The sequence below is a fragment of the Bufo gargarizans genome, chromosome 2 (genome assembly GCF_014858855.1).
Source record: "Bufo gargarizans isolate SCDJY-AF-19 chromosome 2, ASM1485885v1, whole genome shotgun sequence".
NCBI lineage: Eukaryota > Metazoa > Chordata > Amphibia > Anura > Bufonidae > Bufo > Bufo gargarizans.
The window spans coordinates 457,616,631-457,638,305 of NC_058081.1; the positions used below are offsets into that span (position 1 = coordinate 457,616,631).

Sequence of the window (21,675 nt, forward strand, 5' to 3'; positions counted from 1 at the left end):
TACCCAGAGGCTTACAGCAAAATTAAAGGAGCTGCAGGAATATCTGGCAAGTACTGGCTGTGTGGTACATGTGACAACAATCTCCCGTATTCTTCATATGTCTGGGTTATGGGGTAGAGTGGCAAGACGAAAGCCCTTTCTTATGAAGAAAAACATCCAAGCGAGGTTACATTTTGCAAAAACACATATGAAGTCTCCCAAAAGCATATGGGAAAAGGTGTTATGGTTGATGGAACCAAGGTTGAACTTTTTGGCCATAATTCCAAAAGATATGTTTTGGCGGAAAAACAACACTGCACATCACCAAAAGAACACCATACCCACAGTGAAGCATAGTGGTGGCAGCATCATGCTTTGGGGCTGTTTTTCTTCAGCTGTAACTGGGGCCTTAGTTAAGCTATAGAGAACAGTTCCAAATACCAGTCAATATTGGCACAAAACCTTCAGGCTTCTGCTAGAAAGCTTAACATGAAGAGTAACTTCATCTTTCAGCATGACAACAACCCAAAGCATACTTTTGTGATTGATGCAGAATGTGGTCTGGCATTATCTTGTTGAAAAATGCAGGGTCTTCCCTGAAAGAGATGACGTCTGGATGGGAGCATATGTTGTTCTAGAACCTGAATATATTTTTCTGCATTGATGGTGCCTTTCCATACATGCAAGCTGCCCATGCCACACGCACTCATGCAACCCCATACCATCAGAGATGCAGGCTTCTGAACTGAGCGTTGATAACAACTTGGGTTGTCCTTGTCCTCTTTTTACCGGATGACATGGCGTCCCAGATTTCCAAAAGGAACTTTGAATCGTGACTCGTCTGACCACAGAACAGTCTTCCATTTTACCACACTCCATTTTAAATGATCCCTGACCCAGTGAAAACGCCTGAGCTTGTGGATCTTGCTTAGAAATGGCTTCTTCTTTGCACTGTAGAGTTTCAGCTGGCAACGGCGGATGGCATGGTGGATTGTGTTCACTGATAATGGTTTCTGGAAGTATTCCTGAGCCCATTCTGTGATTTCCTTTACAGTAGCATTCCTGTTTGTGGTGCAGTGTCGTTTAAGGGCCCGGAGATCACGGGCATCCAGTATGGTTTTATGGCCTTGACCCTTACGCACAGAGATTGTCCAGATTCTCTGAATCTTCAGATGATGTTATGCACAGTTGATGATGATAGATGCAAAGTCTTTGCAATTTTTCACTGGGTAACACCTTTCTGATATTGCTCCACTATCTTTCTGTGCAACATTGTGGGAATTGGTGATCCTCTACCCATCTTAGCTTCTGAGAGACACTGCCACTCTGAGAAGCTCTTTTTATACCCAATCATGTTGCCAATTGACCTAACTAGTGTTAATTGGTCTTCCAGCTCTTCGTTATGCTCAAATTTACTTTTTCCAGCCTCTTATTGCTACTTGTCCCAACTTTTTGGGGATTTGTTGACACCGTGAAAATTTGAATCAACGTATTTTTCCTTTAAAATGATACATTTACTCGGATTAAACGTTTGATCTGTCATCTACGTTCTATTACAAATAAAATATTGACATTTGCCATCTCCACATCATTGCATTCAGTTTTTATTCACAATTTGTTTAGTGTCCCAACTTTTCTGGAATCCGGTTTGTAAAACACTGCAAAACTTTGCCTTTTATTGTTTGCTGAACAGTTGAAATTATTATTTTATACCAGGGTTATTACCATGTGGATACAGCATAGAAGGGATACAGTGAGATAGGAATCTTTAATTATTCTTGCTGATATTGATCTCTCTGCTCACTGTTATTCCAATGTTCGACATTCAAAACACAAAGCTATCTACGTTCTTGTTTGGAACTAATACTAAACTAATAAAAATTATCTGTACAGTAAAAGAATAGTAGAATTATCTCAATTATTAGTAATACGTTGGTAACATTGGGTTAATAGTTGTTTAGTTTCCTTAGTCTTGGTTTACACATTTATATTGTTTTACTGAAGTTCTACTATTAGGAGAATGCTTGCTGTTATTTTCCATTTACTTATGCTTTACACTTATAGATCTTAAAATATTTTTTTTTTGTGTACTGCGTATACATCAATCACCCATAACATATAGGCTATGCTTCCCTGCTTTGGTAGCCACATCTGGTCAATTCACGTCACCCTCAGGCTGAGGGCAAGTTTCAAGTCGTGTATTAATAAGCTATACATTTTTGCTCGTAATACCACGGTTTTACTGGAAAAACCTTACATCTATTAAAGGGGTTTTCAAAGATTTTTTTGAAATGCCCACCTGCTCTTGAGCCGCTGATCCCATCTTCAGGGTTCCAATTGCTTATGGAATTGTTGATCATCTAATTAATCACTGAAGCAGTCACTGGCATCTGTGGTACCAAGCCATTCATGTACATATAACCACTTAGGCCAGTGAGTGGAAATGTTGAGATCAGAGTAGTGATGCAGAACTAGTGAGATATGTTAAAGTTAAATAAAGTTTTTTTCTTTATATTATAGCACCCCTACTCTATATTAACTTTTAGAAAACATTGAAAACATATGTAACATAGTATTTGAAAACCCTACCTACAGCCTCTAGGTATTTCTACATGTGACTATGACAGTGTAGAAACCTGGCCTAACACCACTAAGAAGTGCAGAGAATAAATTTGGCTATGTTGGAACAATGGTACCTGTCTAAAAGTGGCATGTATTAGGCAGCAAGTCGACAGATATTCTTGAAGTTTATATGTTGGTGGGAAAAAAATAAAATAAAATGATCGCCTTGGTTGAAAGCCATACTGTGATGTCTAGATAACTGGATAATACCACCTCCAAAATGATAAATCTTATGAGTTTTCCTGGTATACACTGATCAATACCAAAATTAGTCCGAAGAAGAGCAAAAATGAATAGGTGACAGAATCATGGACCCCCATGAGTCATTGATGCACATGGGGAAAAAATGTTGACCTGACTGGTCTGAACAAATCCTACATATGAGCTACTGTAGCATAAATTGTTAAAAAAGGTTACTGTACTGTAAGGTGTCAGAGTGCCCATGCTGACTCCTGTCCTACGATGGGCATGTGAGCATCAGAACTGGAACATGGATTAATGGAAAAGGGTGACCTGATCTGATAAATAATAATTTATTTCATATCATGTGGATGACCAGATACATGTACATCACTTAACTGGGGGAAGAGATTGCACTAGGACGCACTGTGGGAAGAAAGTAAGCCAGCAAAGGCAGTCTGATGCTCTGGGCAATGTTGTGCTGGTGTCTGTCATTCATGTGGAAGTTGCTTTAGCATCATCCACCTAAACATTCTGCAATGGGCCCCCTCCCCCTAGGGCCCTCTATATCGCATCCCAGGTGTAGTAGAAATGATGAGGGGTGTAGTGCAGCCTAAATGTCTCTTTATGTGTGTCACAGTGCTTCTACCTAGATACTGCTGGACCCCAATCTTTGGCTCTGAAGCGAATAAAAGGGAGAATAATTGAGGGATTGGAAAGAATAACTTCAGTCCAGACCTTGAGATGAAGTTCAATGGCAGCTTTACGTTGAATAAACATTTCTTCAAACAGTTTACAGGCTTTTTCTTGGTTCCAGCAGGCTTTAGCATTAAGCAGGCAAACTTAACTCTGCTAAATACTCTGCTATGAACAGTTGCATAGCAAGATTAGGAATGCACATTGTGGTGGACATGGCCAAAAATACATAAGATGAATTTGTGTTAGCCCAATAAAGACAGTAACAGGGTGCAGGAGTGGTAACACCACTTTGGGGGGTTACAATTCTTGCAGACCAAGTACAACTCATTATGCACTAATGAAAGCGTAAGGCTACTTTCACACTCGCATTTTGGCTTTCCGTTTGTGAGATCCATTTAGGGCTCTCAAAAGCAGTCCAAAATGGATCAGTTTTGCCCTAATGCATTCTGAATGGATAAGGATCCGCTCAGAATGCATCAGTTTGCCTCCGTTCAGTCACCATTCCGCTCTGGAGGTGGACACCAAAACGATGCCTCTAGTATTTTGCTATCCGCCTGAGGAAGCAGGGCCAAATGGATCCATCCTAGCACACAATGTAAGTCAATTAGGACGGATCCGTTTTCTCTGACACAATCTGGCACAATAGAAAACGGATCCATCCCCCATTGACTCAGTGGTGTTCAAGACGGATTCGTCATGGCTATAAAAGACATAATACAATCGGATCCGTTCATGATGGATGCATGCAGTTATATTATTGTAACGGAAGCATTTTTGCAGATCCATCACAGATCCGCAAAAAATTCTAGTGTGAAAGTAGCCTTATGTCTCTAGCCACATGCAAACATTGTTCAGGAATGGTTTGAGAAAAGTGACAAAGAGTTCAAGATGTTGAATTGGCCTCCAAAGTCTCCTGATCTCAATTTCCTCAAGAATCTATAGCATGTTCTTGAAAAACAAATTCCAATCCATAGAGGCCACACTTTGCAACTTACAGGACTCAATAGTGCTGTTCTACTTTTAAATCATTACCCATCTGTAGGATAACAATAATGCTGCATCATTTACTCTACATTTATGGGACTCTGCTCAACTATTTCCAGCTGTCTCATAGAGAATGAAAAGAGTGGCAGCTTTCATGCTCAACATGGGGCTACTTTTTAAGCTTAAATAAAGAAAACTTTTTTTTGTTTTTCTGGGTTTGGCTATTCGTAAAGGAATCAGAACTCCAAATTAACCATTACATGAACATAGAATTATTCATTTTCCCATGAAAGCTTTTCATCCCTATGTTTTAATGTTCATTTACTCAGGGACACAACAGGAACAATAGATATGTAATCAGATAATTTGAAACAGTAGCTGAAAACAATAATGATGAGCTTGGCGGATAAAACTGTGATCAATGCACTCTTAATATAATCAGAAATGTAGAGCAGTAGATATGAACTTGCAATACAGTTGTTCATGAGAATTTATGTTATTTTATGTAGATTACAGTTAAGCCTAACTAGATGTAACTTGGATCACTAAAGCTTGTTAGACGGGCAGATAATCCTTAAAATCAATACTAACAAGCATTCATAGCAACACTTGTTAGCAATAATCTGGCAGTGTAATACTGCCGCCGATTAGTTGGAATCTTTGAGCAGGTTTAAAAATCATTGTTTGCAGGATGCAGATTGTGCTGTCTAATCACAATCTGCTGGCGGCAAACAGTGATCAGTATGGGGACGAGTGATGTCACTAACGATTGCTCTTCCCCAAACTGAGGAGGAGATTGCTGCATTTTATAGTATGGTATAAACCTCTCATGACTATACCTGAAAATAATAATAACTATACCTGAAAAAAATACCTTTTTGTTTAAATTAGGGTACACCCCAAAACATTGGGAAAGATAACCTGTGATAACCCCCTCCAGCAATGCTAAACAAACATTTAGACAATACACTAGCTGCAGGGCAGGCCAGCACCTCCAAGGCACCTCCAAGACGTAAAGGGCAAGCTCAGGCCATGTGCCCAATTTGTAGACCCAGAAGTTGAAGGGGGCAGACCCATAATTTAGTACGTGTAGGCGTGCACACACATACTGCTCCACCATGTTGCTGAAATGCTGCCTCCTGCTAAGACGTTCCATATCAGCTGGTGGTGCTGGTTGTTGTGGCGTTCTGACAAAGCTTTTCCACATTTCAGCCATGCTAACCCTGCCTTCTGAGGTGCTGGTAGTGCCCCAGCTGTGTTAGCAACCTCTTCCTCCTCCTCTGCCTTCGCCTTGTGCTTCCACTGTGCCACCACTGTCAGATGGGAATGCCACCAGCAGCGCGTCTACCAGCGTGCACTTGTACTCGCGCATCTTATGATCACGCTCCAGTGAGGGAATTAAGGATAGTACGTTGTCCTTGTAATGGGGATCCAGCAGTGTGGCCACCCAGTAATCAGCACAAGTTAGAATGTGGGTAACTCGGAGGTTGTTGCAGAGACACTGCTGCATGTAATTGCTCATGGCTACCAAGATTCCCAGAGGCAACGAAAAGCTGTCTTCTGTGGGAGGTGTATCGTCTGTGTCCTCTGTATCCCCCCAGCCATGCACCAGTGATGGCCATGAGCTGGTTTGGGTGCCACTCTGCTGTGAACACGGTTCCTCCTTCTCATCCTCCACCTGGTCATCCTCCAGAACTGTGCCCTGGCTGGACAATTGTGTACCTGGCATTTGTGGGTGCAGGAACCCACCCTCGGAGCCACTTGTGAATGACTGGCCTGAAACCCCATGAAATGAGAAATGATCCCTTTTCCTCCTCCTGTGCCACATCCTCTTCCATCATCGCCCGAAGCGTTTTTTCAAGGAGGCATAGAAGTGGGATAGTAACGCTGAGAACGGCGTCATCGGCACAGGCTATATTGGTGGAGAACTCAAAAAAGCGCCACAAGGCACACAGGTCTCACATGGAGAGTCATTGGTGGTGAAGTGGTGCTGTTCCGCAGAGCGACTCACCGGTGTGTGCTGCAGCTGAAACTCCACTATCACCTGCTACTGCTCGCACAGCCAACATGTGCAAGGTGGAGTTCTTCCTTGTGGGCACGTTACATATGAGGCGGTGAGCGGGAAGGCCGAAGTTACGCTGCAGCGCTGACAGGCGAGCAGCAGCAGGGTTAGAACACTGAAAGAACGCACAGACGGCCCGCACTTTCTGCAGCAGCTCTGACATATCGGGGTAATTTTTAAGGAACCTCTGCACCACCAAATTGAGCACATGCGCCATGCAAGAAATGTGCGTCAAACCGGCTAGTCCTAGAGCTGCTACAAGATTTCGCCCATTATCGCACACCAGCAGGCCGGGCTTGAGGCTCACTGGCACCAACCACTCATCGGTCTGTTGTTCCATACCCGTCCACAGCTCCTGCGCAGTGTGGGGTTTGTCCCCCAACCAGATACGTTTTAAAACTGCCTGCTGTCGTTTGCACCTGGCTGTGATGAAGTTGGTGGTGAAGGTGTTACGCTGACCGGATGAGGAGGCGGTAGAGGATGAGGAAGCGGTGTAGGAGGAGTAAGCAACAGGAGGCAAACTGAAGCACCCTGCAATCCTCGGTGGTGAAAGGACATGCGCCAAACTGCTATCCTCCTCAGGCCCAGCCGCCACTGCATTTACCCAGTGTGCTGTTATGGAGATATAATGTCCCTGACCGTGCTTACTGGTCCAGGTATCCGTAGTTAGGTGGACCTGGCCACAGATGGCGTTGCGTAGTGCACTTCCCCTACTTGATTGTGCAGGGAAGGGATGGCTCGCCTGCAAAAGTAGTGGCGGCTGGGCACGACGTACTGTGGGACAACCACTGCCATAAGGCTTTTAAAACTCTCCGTCTCCACCAGACGGAATGACAGAATTTCAAAGGCCAGTAATTTTGAAATGCTGGCATTCAGGGCCAGGGATCGAGGGTGTGAAGGAACTGGAGGCACTGTCAGCCACCCAATCTACTATCGCCTGTACTTGTTCTGGCCTCTCCATTCGTAGAGCTGCATTCAGCCCTACCAAATAATGCTGAAGGTTCTGTCGCCTACTTGCACCTGAGGAAGGTGTTTCACTTGTGCGTGTAGCTGGCACAGATCGACCACATCCTCTCCCTGCAACAGGAGCTCCACCAGCAGCGCCACGACTGGGGCCACGTCCCTTATTTGATGCTCTCCTCATTCTTTGCGTTCACTCACCAAACTAACAGATGGTTTATGTCAGGAAAAAAATTTAACCGCCAATAGTCAACAATTAAGTTCACTGAGAGTAAGGCAGTGCCCGTGTCATAAAGAGGAAAACATTTTTGAGGTCACACAACAGTGTGACAGGCAAATTGTATACAATTACTTCACGGTCACACAAAAAAAAACTGTATTGACTGGTTGTATTTCACTGTGACAAATGCAGCAAAGGCCCCAGACATACTGTCTTGCCCAAAATTGGTGTTTTTTTTATACCAGAATATAACAGCCATGAGCTGGTTTGGGTGCCATTCTGCTGTGAACACGGTTCCTCCTTCCCATCCTCCACCTGGTCATCCTCCAGAACTGTGCCCTGGCTGGACAATTGTGTACCTGGCATTTGTGGGTGCAGGAACCCACCCTCGGAGCCACTTGTGAATGACTGGCCTGAAACCCCATGAAATGATCCCTTTTCCTCCTCCTCCTCCTCCTCCTCCTGTGCCACATCCTCTTCCATCATCGCCTGAAGCGTTTTTTCAAGGAGGCATAGAAGTGGGATAGTAACGCTGAGAACGGCGTCATCGGCACAGGCTATATTGGTGGAGAACTCAAAAAAGCGCCACAAGGCACACAGGTCTCACATGGAGAGTCATTGGTGGTGAAGTGGTGCTGTTCCGCAGAGCGACTCACCGGTGTGTGCTGCAGCTGAAACTCCACTATCACCTGCTACTGCTCGCACAGCCAACATGTGCAAGGTGGAGTTCTTCCTTGTGGGCACGTTACATATGAGGCGGTGAGCGGGAAGGCCGAAGTTACGCTGCAGCGCTGACAGGCGAGCAGCAGCAGGGTTAGAACACTGAAAGAACGCACAGACGGCCCGCACTTTCTGCAGCAGCTCTGACATATTGGGGTAATTTTTAAGAAACCTCTGCACCACCAAATTGAGCACATGCGCCATGCAAGAAATGTGCGTCAAACCGGCTAGTCCCAGAGCTGCTACAAGATTTCGCCCATTATCGCACACCAGCAGGCCAGGCTTGAGGCTCACTGGCACCAACCACTCATCGGTCTGTTGTTCCATACCCGTCCACAGCTCCTGCGCAGTGTGGGGTTTGTCCCCCAACCAGATACGTTTTAAAACTGCCTGCTGTCATTTGCACCTGGCTGTGATGAAGTTGGTGGTGAAGGTGTTACGCTGACCGGATGAGGAGGCGGTAGAGGATGAGGAAGCGGTGTAGGAGGAGTAAGCAACAGGAGGCAAACTGAAGCACCCTGCAATCCTCGGTGGTGAAAGGACATGCGCCAAACTGCTATCCTCCTCAGGCCCAGCCGCCACTGCATTTACCCAGTGTGCTGTTATGGAGATATAATGTCCCTGACCGTGCTTACTGGTCCAGGTATCCGTAGTTAGGTGGACCTGGCCACAGATGGCGTTGCGTAGTGCACTTCCCCTACTTGATTGTGCAGGGAAGGGATGGCTCGCCTGCAAAAGTAGTGGCGGCTGGGCACGACGTACTGTGGGACAACCACTGCCATAAGGCTTTTAAAACTCTCCGTCTCCACCAGACGGAATGACAGAATTTCAAAGGCCAGTAATTTTGAAATGCTGGCATTCAGGGCCAGGGATCGAGGGTGTGAAGGAACTGGAGGCACTGTCAGCCACCCAATCTACTATCGCCTGTACTTGTTCTGGCCTCTCCATTCGTAGAGCTGCATTCAGCCCTACCAAATAATGCTGAAGGTTCTGTCGCCTACTTGCACCTGAGGAAGGTGTTTCACTTGTGCGTGTAGCTGGCACAGATCGACCACATCCTCTCCCTGCAACAGGAGCTCCACCAGCAGCGCCACGACTGGGGCCACGTCCCTTATTTGATGCTCTCCTCATTCTTTGCGTTCACTCACCAAACTAACAGATGGTTTATGTCAGGAAAAAAATTTAACCGCCAATAGTCAACAATTAAGTTCACTGAGAGTAAGGCAGTGCCCGTGTCATAAAGAGGAAAACATTTTTGAGGTCACACAACAGTGTGACAGGCAAATTGTATACAATTACTTCACGGTCACACAAAAAAAAACTGTATTGACTGGTTGTATTTCACTGTGACAAATGCAGCAAAGGCCCCAGACATACTGTCTTGCCCAAAATTGGTGTTTTTTTTATACCAGAATATAACAGCCATGAGCTGGTTTGGGTGCCATTCTGCTGTGAACACGGTTCCTCCTTCCCATCCTCCACCTGGTCATCCTCCAGAACTGTGCCCTGGCTGGACAATTGTGTACCTGGCATTTGTGGGTGCAGGAACCCACCCTCGGAGCCACTTGTGAATGACTGGCCTGAAACCCCATGAAATGATCCCTTTTCCTCCTCCTCCTCCTCCTCCTCCTGTGCCACATCCTCTTCCATCATCGCCTGAAGCGTTTTTTCAAGGAGGCATAGAAGTGGGATAGTAACGCTGAGAACGGCGTCATCGGCACAGGCTATATTGGTGGAGAACTCAAAAAAGCGCCACAAGGCACACAGGTCTCACATGGAGAGTCATTGGTGGTGAAGTGGTGCTGTTCCGCAGAGCGACTCACCGGTGTGTGCTGCAGCTGAAACTCCACTATCACCTGCTACTGCTCGCACAGCCAACATGTGCAAGGTGGAGTTCTTCCTTGTGGGCACGTTACATATGAGGCGGTGAGCGGGAAGGCCGAAGTTACGCTGCAGCGCTGACAGGCGAGCAGCAGCAGGGTTAGAACACTGAAAGAACGCACAGACGGCCCGCACTTTCTGCAGCAGCTCTGACATATCGGGGTAATTTTTAAGGAACCTCTGCACCACCAAATTGAGCACATGCGCCATGCAAGAAATGTGCGTCAAACCGGCTAGTCCCAGAGCTGCTACAAGATTTCGCCCATTATCGCACACCAGCAGGCCGGGCTTGAGGCTCACTGGCACCAACCACTCATCGGTCTGTTGTTCCATACCCGTCCACAGCTCCTGCGCAGTGTGGGGTTTGTCCCCCAACCAGATACGTTTTAAAACTGCCTGCTGTCATTTGCACCTGGCTGTGATGAAGTTGGTGGTGAAGGTGTTACGCTGACCGGATGAGGAGGCGGTAGAGGATGAGGAAGCGGTGTAGGAGGAGTAAGCAACAGGAGGCAAACTGAAGCACCCTGCAATCCTCGGTGGTGAAAGGACATGCGCCAAACTGCTATCCTCCTCAGGCCCAGCCGCCACTGCATTTACCCAGTGTGCTGTTATGGAGATATAATGTCCCTGACCGTGCTTACTGGTCCAGGTATCCGTAGTTAGGTGGACCTGGCCACAGATGGCGTTGCGTAGTGCACTTCCCCTACTTGATTGTGCAGGGAAGGGATGGCTCGCCTGCAAAAGTAGTGGCGGCTGGGCACGACGTACTGTGGGACAACCACTGCCATAAGGCTTTTAAAACTCTCCGTCTCCACCAGACGGAATGACAGAATTTCAAAGGCCAGTAATTTTGAAATGCTGGCATTCAAGGCCAGGGATTGAGGGTGTGAAGGAACTGGAGGCACTGTCAGCCACCCAATCTACTATCGCCTGTACTTGTTCTGGCCTCTCCATTCGTAGAGCTGCATTCAGCCCTACCAAATAATGCTGAAGGTTCTGTCGCCTACTCGCACCTGAGGAAGGTGTTTCACTTGTGCGTGTAGCTGGCACAGATCGACCACATCCTCTCCCTGCAACAGGAGCTCCACCAGCAGCGCCACGACTGGGGCCACGTCCCTTATTTGATGCTCTCCTCATTCTTTGCGTTCACTCACCAAACTAACAGATGGTTTATGTCAGGAAAAAAATTTAACCGCCAATAGTCAACAATTAAGTTCACTGAGAGTAAGGCAGTGCCCGTGTCATAAAGAGGAAAACATTTTTGAGGTCACACAACAGTGTGACAGGCAAATTGTATACAATTACTTCACGGTCACACAAAAAAAAACTGTATTGACTGGTTGTATTTCACTGTGACAAATGCAGCAAAGGCCCCAGACATACTGTCTTGCCCAAAATTGGTGTTTTTTTTATACCAGAATATAACAGCCATGAGCTGGTTTGGGTGCCATTCTGCTGTGAACACGGTTCCTCCTTCCCATCCTCCACCTGGTCATCCTCCAGAACTGTGCCCTGGCTGGACAATTGTGTACCTGGCATTTGTGGGTGCAGGAACCCACCCTCGGAGCCACTTGTGAATGACTGGCCTGAAACCCCATGAAATGATCCCTTTTCCTCCTCCTCCTCCTCCTCCTGTGCCACATCCTCTTCCATCATCGCCTGAAGCGTTTTTTCAAGGAGGCATAGAAGTGGGATAGTAACGCTGAGAACGGCGTCATCGGCACAGGCTATATTGGTGGAGAACTCAAAAAAGCGCCACAAGGCACACAGGTCTCACATGGAGAGTCATTGGTGGTGAAGTGGTGCTGTTCCGCAGAGCGACTCACCGGTGTGTGCTGCAGCTGAAAATCCACTATCACCTGCTACTGCTCGCACAGCCAACATGTGCAAGGTGGAGTTCTTCCTTGTGGGCACGTTACATATGAGGCGGTGAGCGGGAAGGCCGAAGTTACGCTGCAGCGCTGACAGGCGAGCAGCAGCAGGGTTAGAACACTGAAAGAACGCACAGACGGCCCGCACTTTCTGCAGCAGCTCTGACATATCGGGGTAATTTTTAAGGAACCTCTGCACCACCAAATTGAGCACATGCGCCATGCAAGAAATGTGCGTCAAACCGGCTAGTCCCAGAGCTGCTACAAGATTTCGCCCATTATCGCACACCAGCAGGCCGGGCTTGAGGCTCACTGGCACCAACCACTCATCGGTCTGTTGTTCCATACCCGTCCACAGCTCCTGCGCAGTGTGGGGTTTGTCCCCCAACCAGATACGTTTTAAAACTGCCTGCTGTCATTTGCACCTGGCTGTGATGAAGTTGGTGGTGAAGGTGTTACGCTGACCGGATGAGGAGGCGGTAGAGGATGAGGAAGCGGTGTAGGAGGAGTAAGCAACAGGAGGCAAACTGAAGCACCCTGCAATCCTCGGTGGTGAAAGGACATGCGCCAAACTGCTATCCTCCTCAGGCCCAGCCGCCACTGCATTTACCCAGTGTGCTGTTATGGAGATATAATGTCCCTGACCGTGCTTACTGGTCCAGGTATCCGTAGTTAGGTGGACCTGGCCACAGATGGCGTTGCGTAGTGCACTTCCCCTACTTGATTGTGCAGGGAAGGGATGGCTCGCCTGCAAAAGTAGTGGCGGCTGGGCACGACGTACTGTGGGACAACCACTGCCATAAGGCTTTTAAAACTCTCCGTCTCCACCAGACGGAATGACAGAATTTCAAAGGCCAGTAATTTTGAAATGCTGGCATTCAAGGCCAGGGATTGAGGGTGTGAAGGAACTGGAGGCACTGTCAGTCACCCAATCTACTATCGCCTGTACTTGTTCTGGCCTCTCCATTCGTAGAGCTGCATTCAGCCCTACCAAATAATGCTGAAGGTTCTGTCGCCTACTCGCACCTGAGGAAGGTGTTTCACTTGTGCGTGTAGCTGGCACAGATCGACCACATCCTCTCCCTGCAACAGGAGCTCCACCAGCAGCGCCACGACTGGGGCCACGTCCCTTATTTGATGCTCTCCTCATTCTTTGCGTTCACTCACCAAACTAACAGATGGTTTATGTCAGGAAAAAAATTTAACCGCCAATAGTCAACAATTAAGTTCACTGAGAGTAAGGCAGTGCTCGTGTCATAAAGAGGAAAACATTTTTGAGGTCACACAACAGTGTGACAGGCAAATTGTATACAATTACTTCACGGTCACACAAAAAAAAACTGTATTGACTGGTTGTATTTCACTGTGACAAATGCAGCAAAGGCCCCAGACATACTGTCTTGCCCAAAATTGGTGTTTTTTTTATACCAGAATATAACAGCGGTATATAACGCTTGTATTGGACTATCAGAAATGCAGTAAAAGCCTCAAATTTATTATCTTTCTTAAAATGGGTGTTTTTTTTATAACAGAATATAACAGTAGTATCTAACGCTTGTACTTCACTGTGACAAATGCAGCAAAGGCCCCAGATGTAGGGTCTTGCCAAAAATGGGTGTTTTTTTTAAACCCAGAAAATTAGTGCAGTTTTTCAAGTTTGTATTTCACTGTGACAAATGCAGCAAAGGCCCCAGATGTAGGGTCTTGCCAAAAATGTGTGTTTTTTTAATACCAGAATATAACAGCGGTATATAACGCTTGTATTGGACTGTCAGAAATGCGGCAAAGGCCGCAAATTAATAATTTTGTCCCAAAAAATTTTTTTTTTATAATAGAATATAACAGCAGTATCTAACGCTTGTATTTCACACTGACAGATGCAGCAAAGGCCGCAAATTTAGTATTTTGCCCAATATGGGTGTTTTTTTTTAACAACAGAATATAACAGCAGTATATAAGGCTTGTATTTCACTGTGACAAAGGCAGCAAAGACCCCAGATGTAGGGTATTGCCAAAAATTTGAGTTTTTTTAAACCCAGAAAATTATTGCAGTATTTCAAGCTTGTATTTCACCGTGACAAATGCAGCAAAGGCCCCAGATGTAGGGTAATGTCAAAAATTGGTGTTTTTTTTTGACCCAGAATATAATTGCAGTATTTCAAGGTTGTATTTCACTGTGACAAATGCAGCAAATGGCCCAGATGTAGGGTATTGCCAAAAATGGGTGTTTTTTTAAACCCAGAATATAATTACAATATTTCAAGCTTGTATTTCACAGTGACAAATGCACCAAAAGAAAACTAATATTATTTGGTTTGTTTTGATACCATAAAAAACAATACGCAATTTACCCACATAAAAAAAAAATCTATAAATACCATGAGGCGTATCTATGAATAAATAAATAACAAAAACACCTCCTCATGGCCACAGCTCTGAGCCCCTGCTAGGGAAAACAATGATACGGAGGCTATACCACTACCAAATAATCTCAAAATGCTTGTGCATGGAAAGCATCCAGTGGACTAAGGTGTAAATGATGAAAATAATGCATTTGAATATATCTAAAACTATATTACAACAAAAGATGCATCTGTATGAAGAAATAGGAAAAGTAACCTCAAATAATAACATAAATTCAAAGGAAATTCTGAAAAGGCATCACAAAAATGTGCATTGGGCTGATCCTTGTGTCTATTGCTACAAAGATAGCTTTATCCATGAGATTGGGCACATAACTGGACAGAGAGAAGCAGGATAGTCATTTCAATGAATTGCCCACCATGCAGGCTGTTCTGACCTAGCTATTAGGAGGTGTTGAGAGCAGTTCTCAAGTGAGGACATGTAAAATGGCGAACAGGCTCCAGACGGCCCAGACAGACCACCTACACAAAATATTGTTTCATCCACTGACAAGCACGGGCAGATCCTACAGTTTTGTTGTCAACCATCCAAACACAGGTGGCACCTTCATCACACATCTCTAACTCTGCCCGGACCATTTCCAGGCACTTAACAGAACGAAATTTGGTACCATAGCATCCATTACATGTCCTGACATTGACAGCCAGACACTGTCGCCTTCATTTGCAGTGATGTTGTGAATGAGAAACCTGAACTGCTATGGACTGGAACCACATTGTCTTTAGTGACAAATTCAGGTTCTGTTTGGGATTTGATGATTTATTACAATATTTAGTTACCCCTAGTAGTGGTACAGCTCAGCGTTATTATCCTGCAGCAAAATGTTGCCTTTCATGAAAGGGCTTCCAATTGACATTTTTTTCTGTAGAAAAATGCTCAACCACACACAGCAAGGGTTTACCAGGAATGTCTCTACCATATTTTAACACTTCCTTGGCTCGACTTGTCACCAGATTTTTTGCCAGTCGAGCATTTATGGGATCAGCTGGGATGCCAGCTTTGGAAACCAAAGGTGTGCAAGATCTACAAGCCTAGATGCAACATCTTTGGGCAAATGTGCTGGAAGAATCCATACAGAGCATGCATGCCTCCATATCCAACCATGTCTTACCTTGTACCCAGTCTAAAGGTGACCCATCAGGGTACTAGATCCGCCTTTCTATTTTTTTTATATTTGATATGTTCAACAATTTTTGCTATAAAATACGAACTATGGATATATTCCTGATAAAGACTGTTGGTCAAAATGCGCTTTCATTCTATATAATGTACATGGCTTGAGGAAATACAGTATTTGTGATCTATAAGGTTCCAAGAAGCTCTCCAGATGAATATGTTTTTTACTCTTAGTCTCCCTATATATGTACTGTCGTAGTTTTGATTGGCGGGCACTGTGGTACTCCTAATGTAGATGCGAAATGCATGTAGTAATCATTAGACCACTTCCCAATATATTCAGTTTACAGGTTACGATATCTACAGTATTACAGTATCTAATATCTACTTGTATGAACATTGCGATATTGCAGAGGATGGGGCGAACTGGCAGGCGCAAGGGGAGGCACTGGAAAAAGACATGGGCTCTTCAAGTAAAGATTACATGACCATCTTCCCCCTGGAAAAACCTGAGCAGAATTAAATATGGTGGATTTCAAAAGGGTGGACCAAACCTTTTCCTCCACCAAATAATGCACCCTCCCTCGCAGTTAATACTTTCACACACTGAAATCTATTTTCTACAATTTGTATTGTCTGGATAACTGTGATTGAGTCTTGCCTATCCAAAGGATTTGCTATTAAGAAGAAACATACAGAAGCAGGATGGGACTTAACTTTAGTTGAATACACCCACTGAAAAAAATTATGCACACAGACTTAAATGTTGGATTTCTGTAAAACTCAGCATGCAGTTATGTTATGTGACAGATATTTATATGATCACATGTGTGATATGGTACTGCCTCAAGACTGATTAAAAGTGTATCCCCAGCTAAAAAGACTTTCAGAGGCTACTTTTGGGTAGTGTGCCTCTTGGTAAGAGACATGCCTCTACTATTCACTCTAAGACATTTTCCCAGATGATAGACTTTGAGACAAGATGGTGTTATGACCTATCTGTTGGGAGCAGTGGTTATTTGAGGGCATGTACACATGATGAACTGGCTCTGGATGGCCCAGACAAACCACCAGATAGTTTATCCACCAAAAAGCACTAGCAGCTCACACAGTTTTGTTGCCCACCACCCAGACACAGATGGCACTTTCATTATACACCCCTGTCTCTGCCTGCACCATTTCCAGGCACTTAAAAAAAGGAAATTTGATCTCACTGCACCCATTACATTTCCTGCCATTGAACGCCAGCCACTGTCACCTTCATTTGCATTGATGCTGCAAATGACAAACGTGAACTGTTATGGACTGGAACCATATTGTCTTTAGTGACAGATCCACATTCTGTTTGGGATCCCATGATGCTCGGGTTTGAGTATAGAGGTCTCATGGTGATCACTTTAACCCTGCCTTTGCTGTGGAACAACACAGTGCCCCAACTGCTGGATTGATGGTCTGGGGAGCCATTGCATAGGACACTTGGTCACTTCAAATAGACATACCTGTATGAGAGACACTAACAACATAGATTTTGCCTGTTATCCTCGGGCTGATATTTTTCAGTAAAATAATGCTTGTCCACACACAGAAATAGTTTCCCAGTAATGTCTCTGCCAGATTGCAACACTTCCTTGGCTTGCCCAGTCGTCAGATTTATCAACAATAGAACATGTATAGGACCAGCTGGGATGCCAGCTTCAGCAACCTACACACATGGGCAAAAAATGTTGTACCCGTCCATTAAAAATTAAGAAAACCCACAATAGTCACTGAAAGCCTTCAAACTAAGAAAAGTAATAATACATAAAAACTCATGGAAAATCAGCTAATGAAAATCAGACACAGCTTTTGAATTATGGTTCAACAGAATAATTTTTGAAAACAAACTAAACTAGTTATTTCAATGCCAATTGTGAGTTTTTCTTTCTTTAACAAAAGGATACCAACAATTTTGTCCACATGTGTATGAGTGTGCAAGATCTATAGGCCCAGCTGCAACATTTATTCGGTGGCCCAGGAGACTGCTAGAGCCTCCTTTCTATTATGTAGTTTTCAACAATAAATGTACTGTAAACTTTCACTATAATATTGTAATCACTTAAATACATTATATCATCATTGCTTTCACACATATAAAGTTTCTGTTATATTGTTGCCCCGTGCCCGCCACTGCTCTGCTACCCAGGGTGCTGTGTCACTCATCCTGCTAATGGTGTTCTGGACTGGTTTTCCCCTCACAGCTTTCATATCTGTTACTGCTAGCACGATCTCTTCCCAAACTGCCCTTAGGTTGCATGCTCTTGCTCACTCTTAATGTTAAAGCAGACATAGCCCAATTTGTTCAAGCCTATGGCTGGGCACCTGTTGGTACTTAAGGCACCCTCCCCTATAGATAGGTGCCTGAGCAATAGGTTACTTTTGTATACTAGGCCTGCAAAAGTGCACTATTCAGTTTGTCAATCTGTGTACTAACCTCTGTCTGATTCCTTACTCTGACCCTCTGCTGCCTGACCTGACCTATGCCTGATTACCATATTGATCCTTTGTTGTCTGTCTGGACCTCAGACCTATTTTGTGGATTTGAGCATATTTTGCCTTCCTTGACCACAGCCTGTTACTGACTATAAATTTGCTTTCTCCCTGTCACTTACCCCATGAGTCAGTAGCCAACCACATGGAGGCTACTACAAGAGTTAACAGCCTGGTGCATTCCCTGCAGTGGACTGAAAACCAGATCCCTGTACAGGTGTTAAAGGATGAAAACAGGGAGCTGCCAGGATACTGTCCTTAGGTTTTGCCTACAGCTAAATCCGTTGGTTGAAACAGCAATTTCACACCTACAGATCATTAGTTTAGATTCTAACAACTCTTTATTTGTGCATTTTATTTTCAATCAGTGTAGTTGGTATTGCTACCTTGCAATATAAATATTTTCAGCTTTATAGAAATGTCTCATTATGATGGGACTTTAACCATAAAATACATATAATAGAAAATAAAATCCAGTGCTACATGAGTATTCACATTATGTCTGTAATTACCAATAATACACTTATAAGTCTTGATCAACCTAGATCCTTAAAAGAAGTCGGTCACCAGGAAGTTCACCATTAAATAAGGCACAGTCCTTTGTATGGATTGGCTCAGTTTAATGTAATGATACTTTTTATTTATACATTTCTTCTGGAGAAAAACTTTTCAAAATTGAGAAAAATCTGTGTACTTTGGCAACATCTTAATCAACATGGGAATTATTTGGGCTTACCTGCATATCATGTATCGTTTCTGTATAACATAAATTACTGCAGAAAAATGGACTATCAATAGAAGGTAAAATAATTTTTAGTCATTGTTTATCTATAAACTTACACACAAAAATTATTTGCATATCCTTCCAAAAATATTAGAAATATTGCAAGCCAAGGACAGTACATTTTACTTCCTTGAGCATTAGTGGGGAGAACAGCAGAATGGCACATGCACAATAGAGTGAGGTGTGCTATCCTCAGGTTAATCTGATTCTATCTCATCCAAATTCCCCATTAAGGTAAAGGAAAATTAGAAAAAAGTCTGGAGCATTTAAGGATCACATAGAGCCCCAAAGCAAAACTTAACACAGTTAAGATCGCCGCTAGCATGTCCGCAATATCTGTGTCCTATAGGGCTGTGTGGTTTTAATTTCTTAAAAAAATGATTTTTATAGATATGTAAATGAGTGTTGAATGTGTCCAGGGGGCCGTACGAATATTACTTGTGCCCAGCCGTGCCCAGCCACGCCCGCCTGTGAAGGAGCCCAGCACCGCCTATGTCTACTCCTTTTATCAATGTTAGATAGCCGTAATCTCGCGATGCGCGAGCTCGTGCATGCGCTGTGCCAGTATAGTCTTCCTTCCCTGTGCTGGCATCAGCCTCAGGGAAAGAACTGTGCTTGCGCGAGCTTGCGCATCGCGAGATTACGGCTATCTATCGTTGATGAAAGGAGGAGACATAGGCAGTGGTGGCGATTCGTACAGCCCCTTGGACACATTCAACACTCATTTATATATCAATAAAATCCTTTTTTAAAGAAATTAAAACCAGACAGCCCTATAGGACACATATATTGCGGACATGCTAGCCGTGCATGTCCGCATCTCTATAGCCCCAAACCTGGTGACAGAATCCCTTTAAATGTAATTTAGCATCTATTTCTCAAAAGTTTCAGCTGGGATTTGAACTCCCAACCCGTTGTACACTAGAATGCTAAACTATGATGTTACCGTCCTTGCCTCTAATGTACAAGGTTGGGAGTTTGAATCCTGGCAGAAACATATATGTATATATTTTTTTTATTTTTTTAGCCATAATATATTTACATATTTTATTATATATTTAGAATATATATGTTATAATATATGTAAATATATTATGGCTAAAAACATCAGTAGTAGTTTCCCACATATCATGCATTCATATATATCAGAGGTATGAATATATATATATATATATATATATATATTTACTGTGTATATATATATATATATATATATATTATTATTATATTTTTTTAAGTAATTACACATTTATTTTGTGCCATGTATTTTTTACAATAACTAAAAAAATATAAAATATATAAATTTAATATCTATTTCTGAAATGTTTCTGCTGGGATTCGAACTCCCAACCTTAAATTAAATTAGATTTAAATACACTGGTGTGTCCCCAGTGTGGATATAGCTATAGATGGAGTCACAGCAGGGGCTCCTAAGCCGAACTAGAGTGCCGATAACCTCCCCTCTTCAGAGCAGGGGGTGCATGGGGTTCTACCATTAACTTCCATGGTGCTCGGTGCACTTTGGTGCTCGGTGCACTTTGGTGCTCGCCCAACACTAATGCTAATGCATTAGAATTAAAGAAAAAAAAATATATACTATATTTTAAGGCGTAATCTATGGTTGTCATCTCAGCAACTTTAAGGATACATGCATTCCAACAGATTTACCAATATTTATGCTAGAAAAGTGGGGTAATTAAACCAGTTTGGATTTCTACTTCACAGAACCTGATAAAAACAAATGTTCTTGCTATATTGTCTAGAGTAGGGCCTGAAAGGGAAGATTTTTTATCATAAGAATGAAACAATGGCTCCCAGTAATCCTGGATTTAGAAAGACAGTACTGGATTTCATCTGCTGTTCCAGGAAGGCTGCTGAATTTCAACTGCATCCACATCTTCAAGATGCAGCTAATACAATGTACCACAGTGCATCCCAGTTCCTATGTGTTTGTGCATAGTTGAGTCACTTGGCCTTGTTTCACTCAAATATGCATGAAAACATAGGAACTGGGGGGGGGGGAGGGGTGGCATCATGTGCTGAGTGATGAGTTAACATTTTAAATATTTGGCTGTAACAGAATGTAGTTTGTTCCCTTAAGGTTGGAGAGTGGTACAGTTTTACTTATAGCATGCACACAGACTCTGACTAGTGACGGTGCTGCCATTTCTGTGGTTTCTAAGCTCAATAATTGTATCCATAAGAGTTGTAGAGATTGCAGTTGTACATAGAGGGACACTAAATATAAGAACAGACCAAGACCCTGTTACAAATTTTCCACTTGGAAATAGCATATTAAAATTACAACTCTGCTTAGAGAGCATTTGAGTTAGATTTAACTACATCGTTCATACTTCTCGTACCATCATTTGTGTCCTTCAAAGATTGGACCCTTTTGGACATATGGAATTCCAACATGTTAGAATGGGTATATCATGACAGGAAATAGTATGTAAAAAGCGCAACAACCACTCCCATCAACAGTAGTTCTTAAAATTTGCCATAAAATTTGGAAATGAGTGTTTAAAATGTTATGATGGAAAACAAACTATAACCCTATTGATGTGACTCGTAAATCACGTTTGTCATAATGTAACAAAAACAGCAATCATCTATCCCAATAGACACTTGTCGCATCTGCTAACTT

At 43.6% G+C, this 21,675-nt stretch overlaps 1 protein-coding gene across 1 annotated transcript in view; it reads right to left on the reverse strand.

Moving 5' to 3' along the window:
• The window catches only part of LOC122926031 (protocadherin alpha-7-like), a 159,264-nt gene that overhangs the window by 135,176 nt on the left and 2,413 nt on the right, over window positions 1-21,675 (reverse strand). The window contains exon 2 of the mRNA XM_044277422.1: window positions 16,273-16,453. Within this exon, the coding sequence (XP_044133357.1) occupies window positions 16,273-16,453 (181 nt within the window). The remainder of the gene's footprint in view (window positions 1-16,272; window positions 16,454-21,675) is intronic.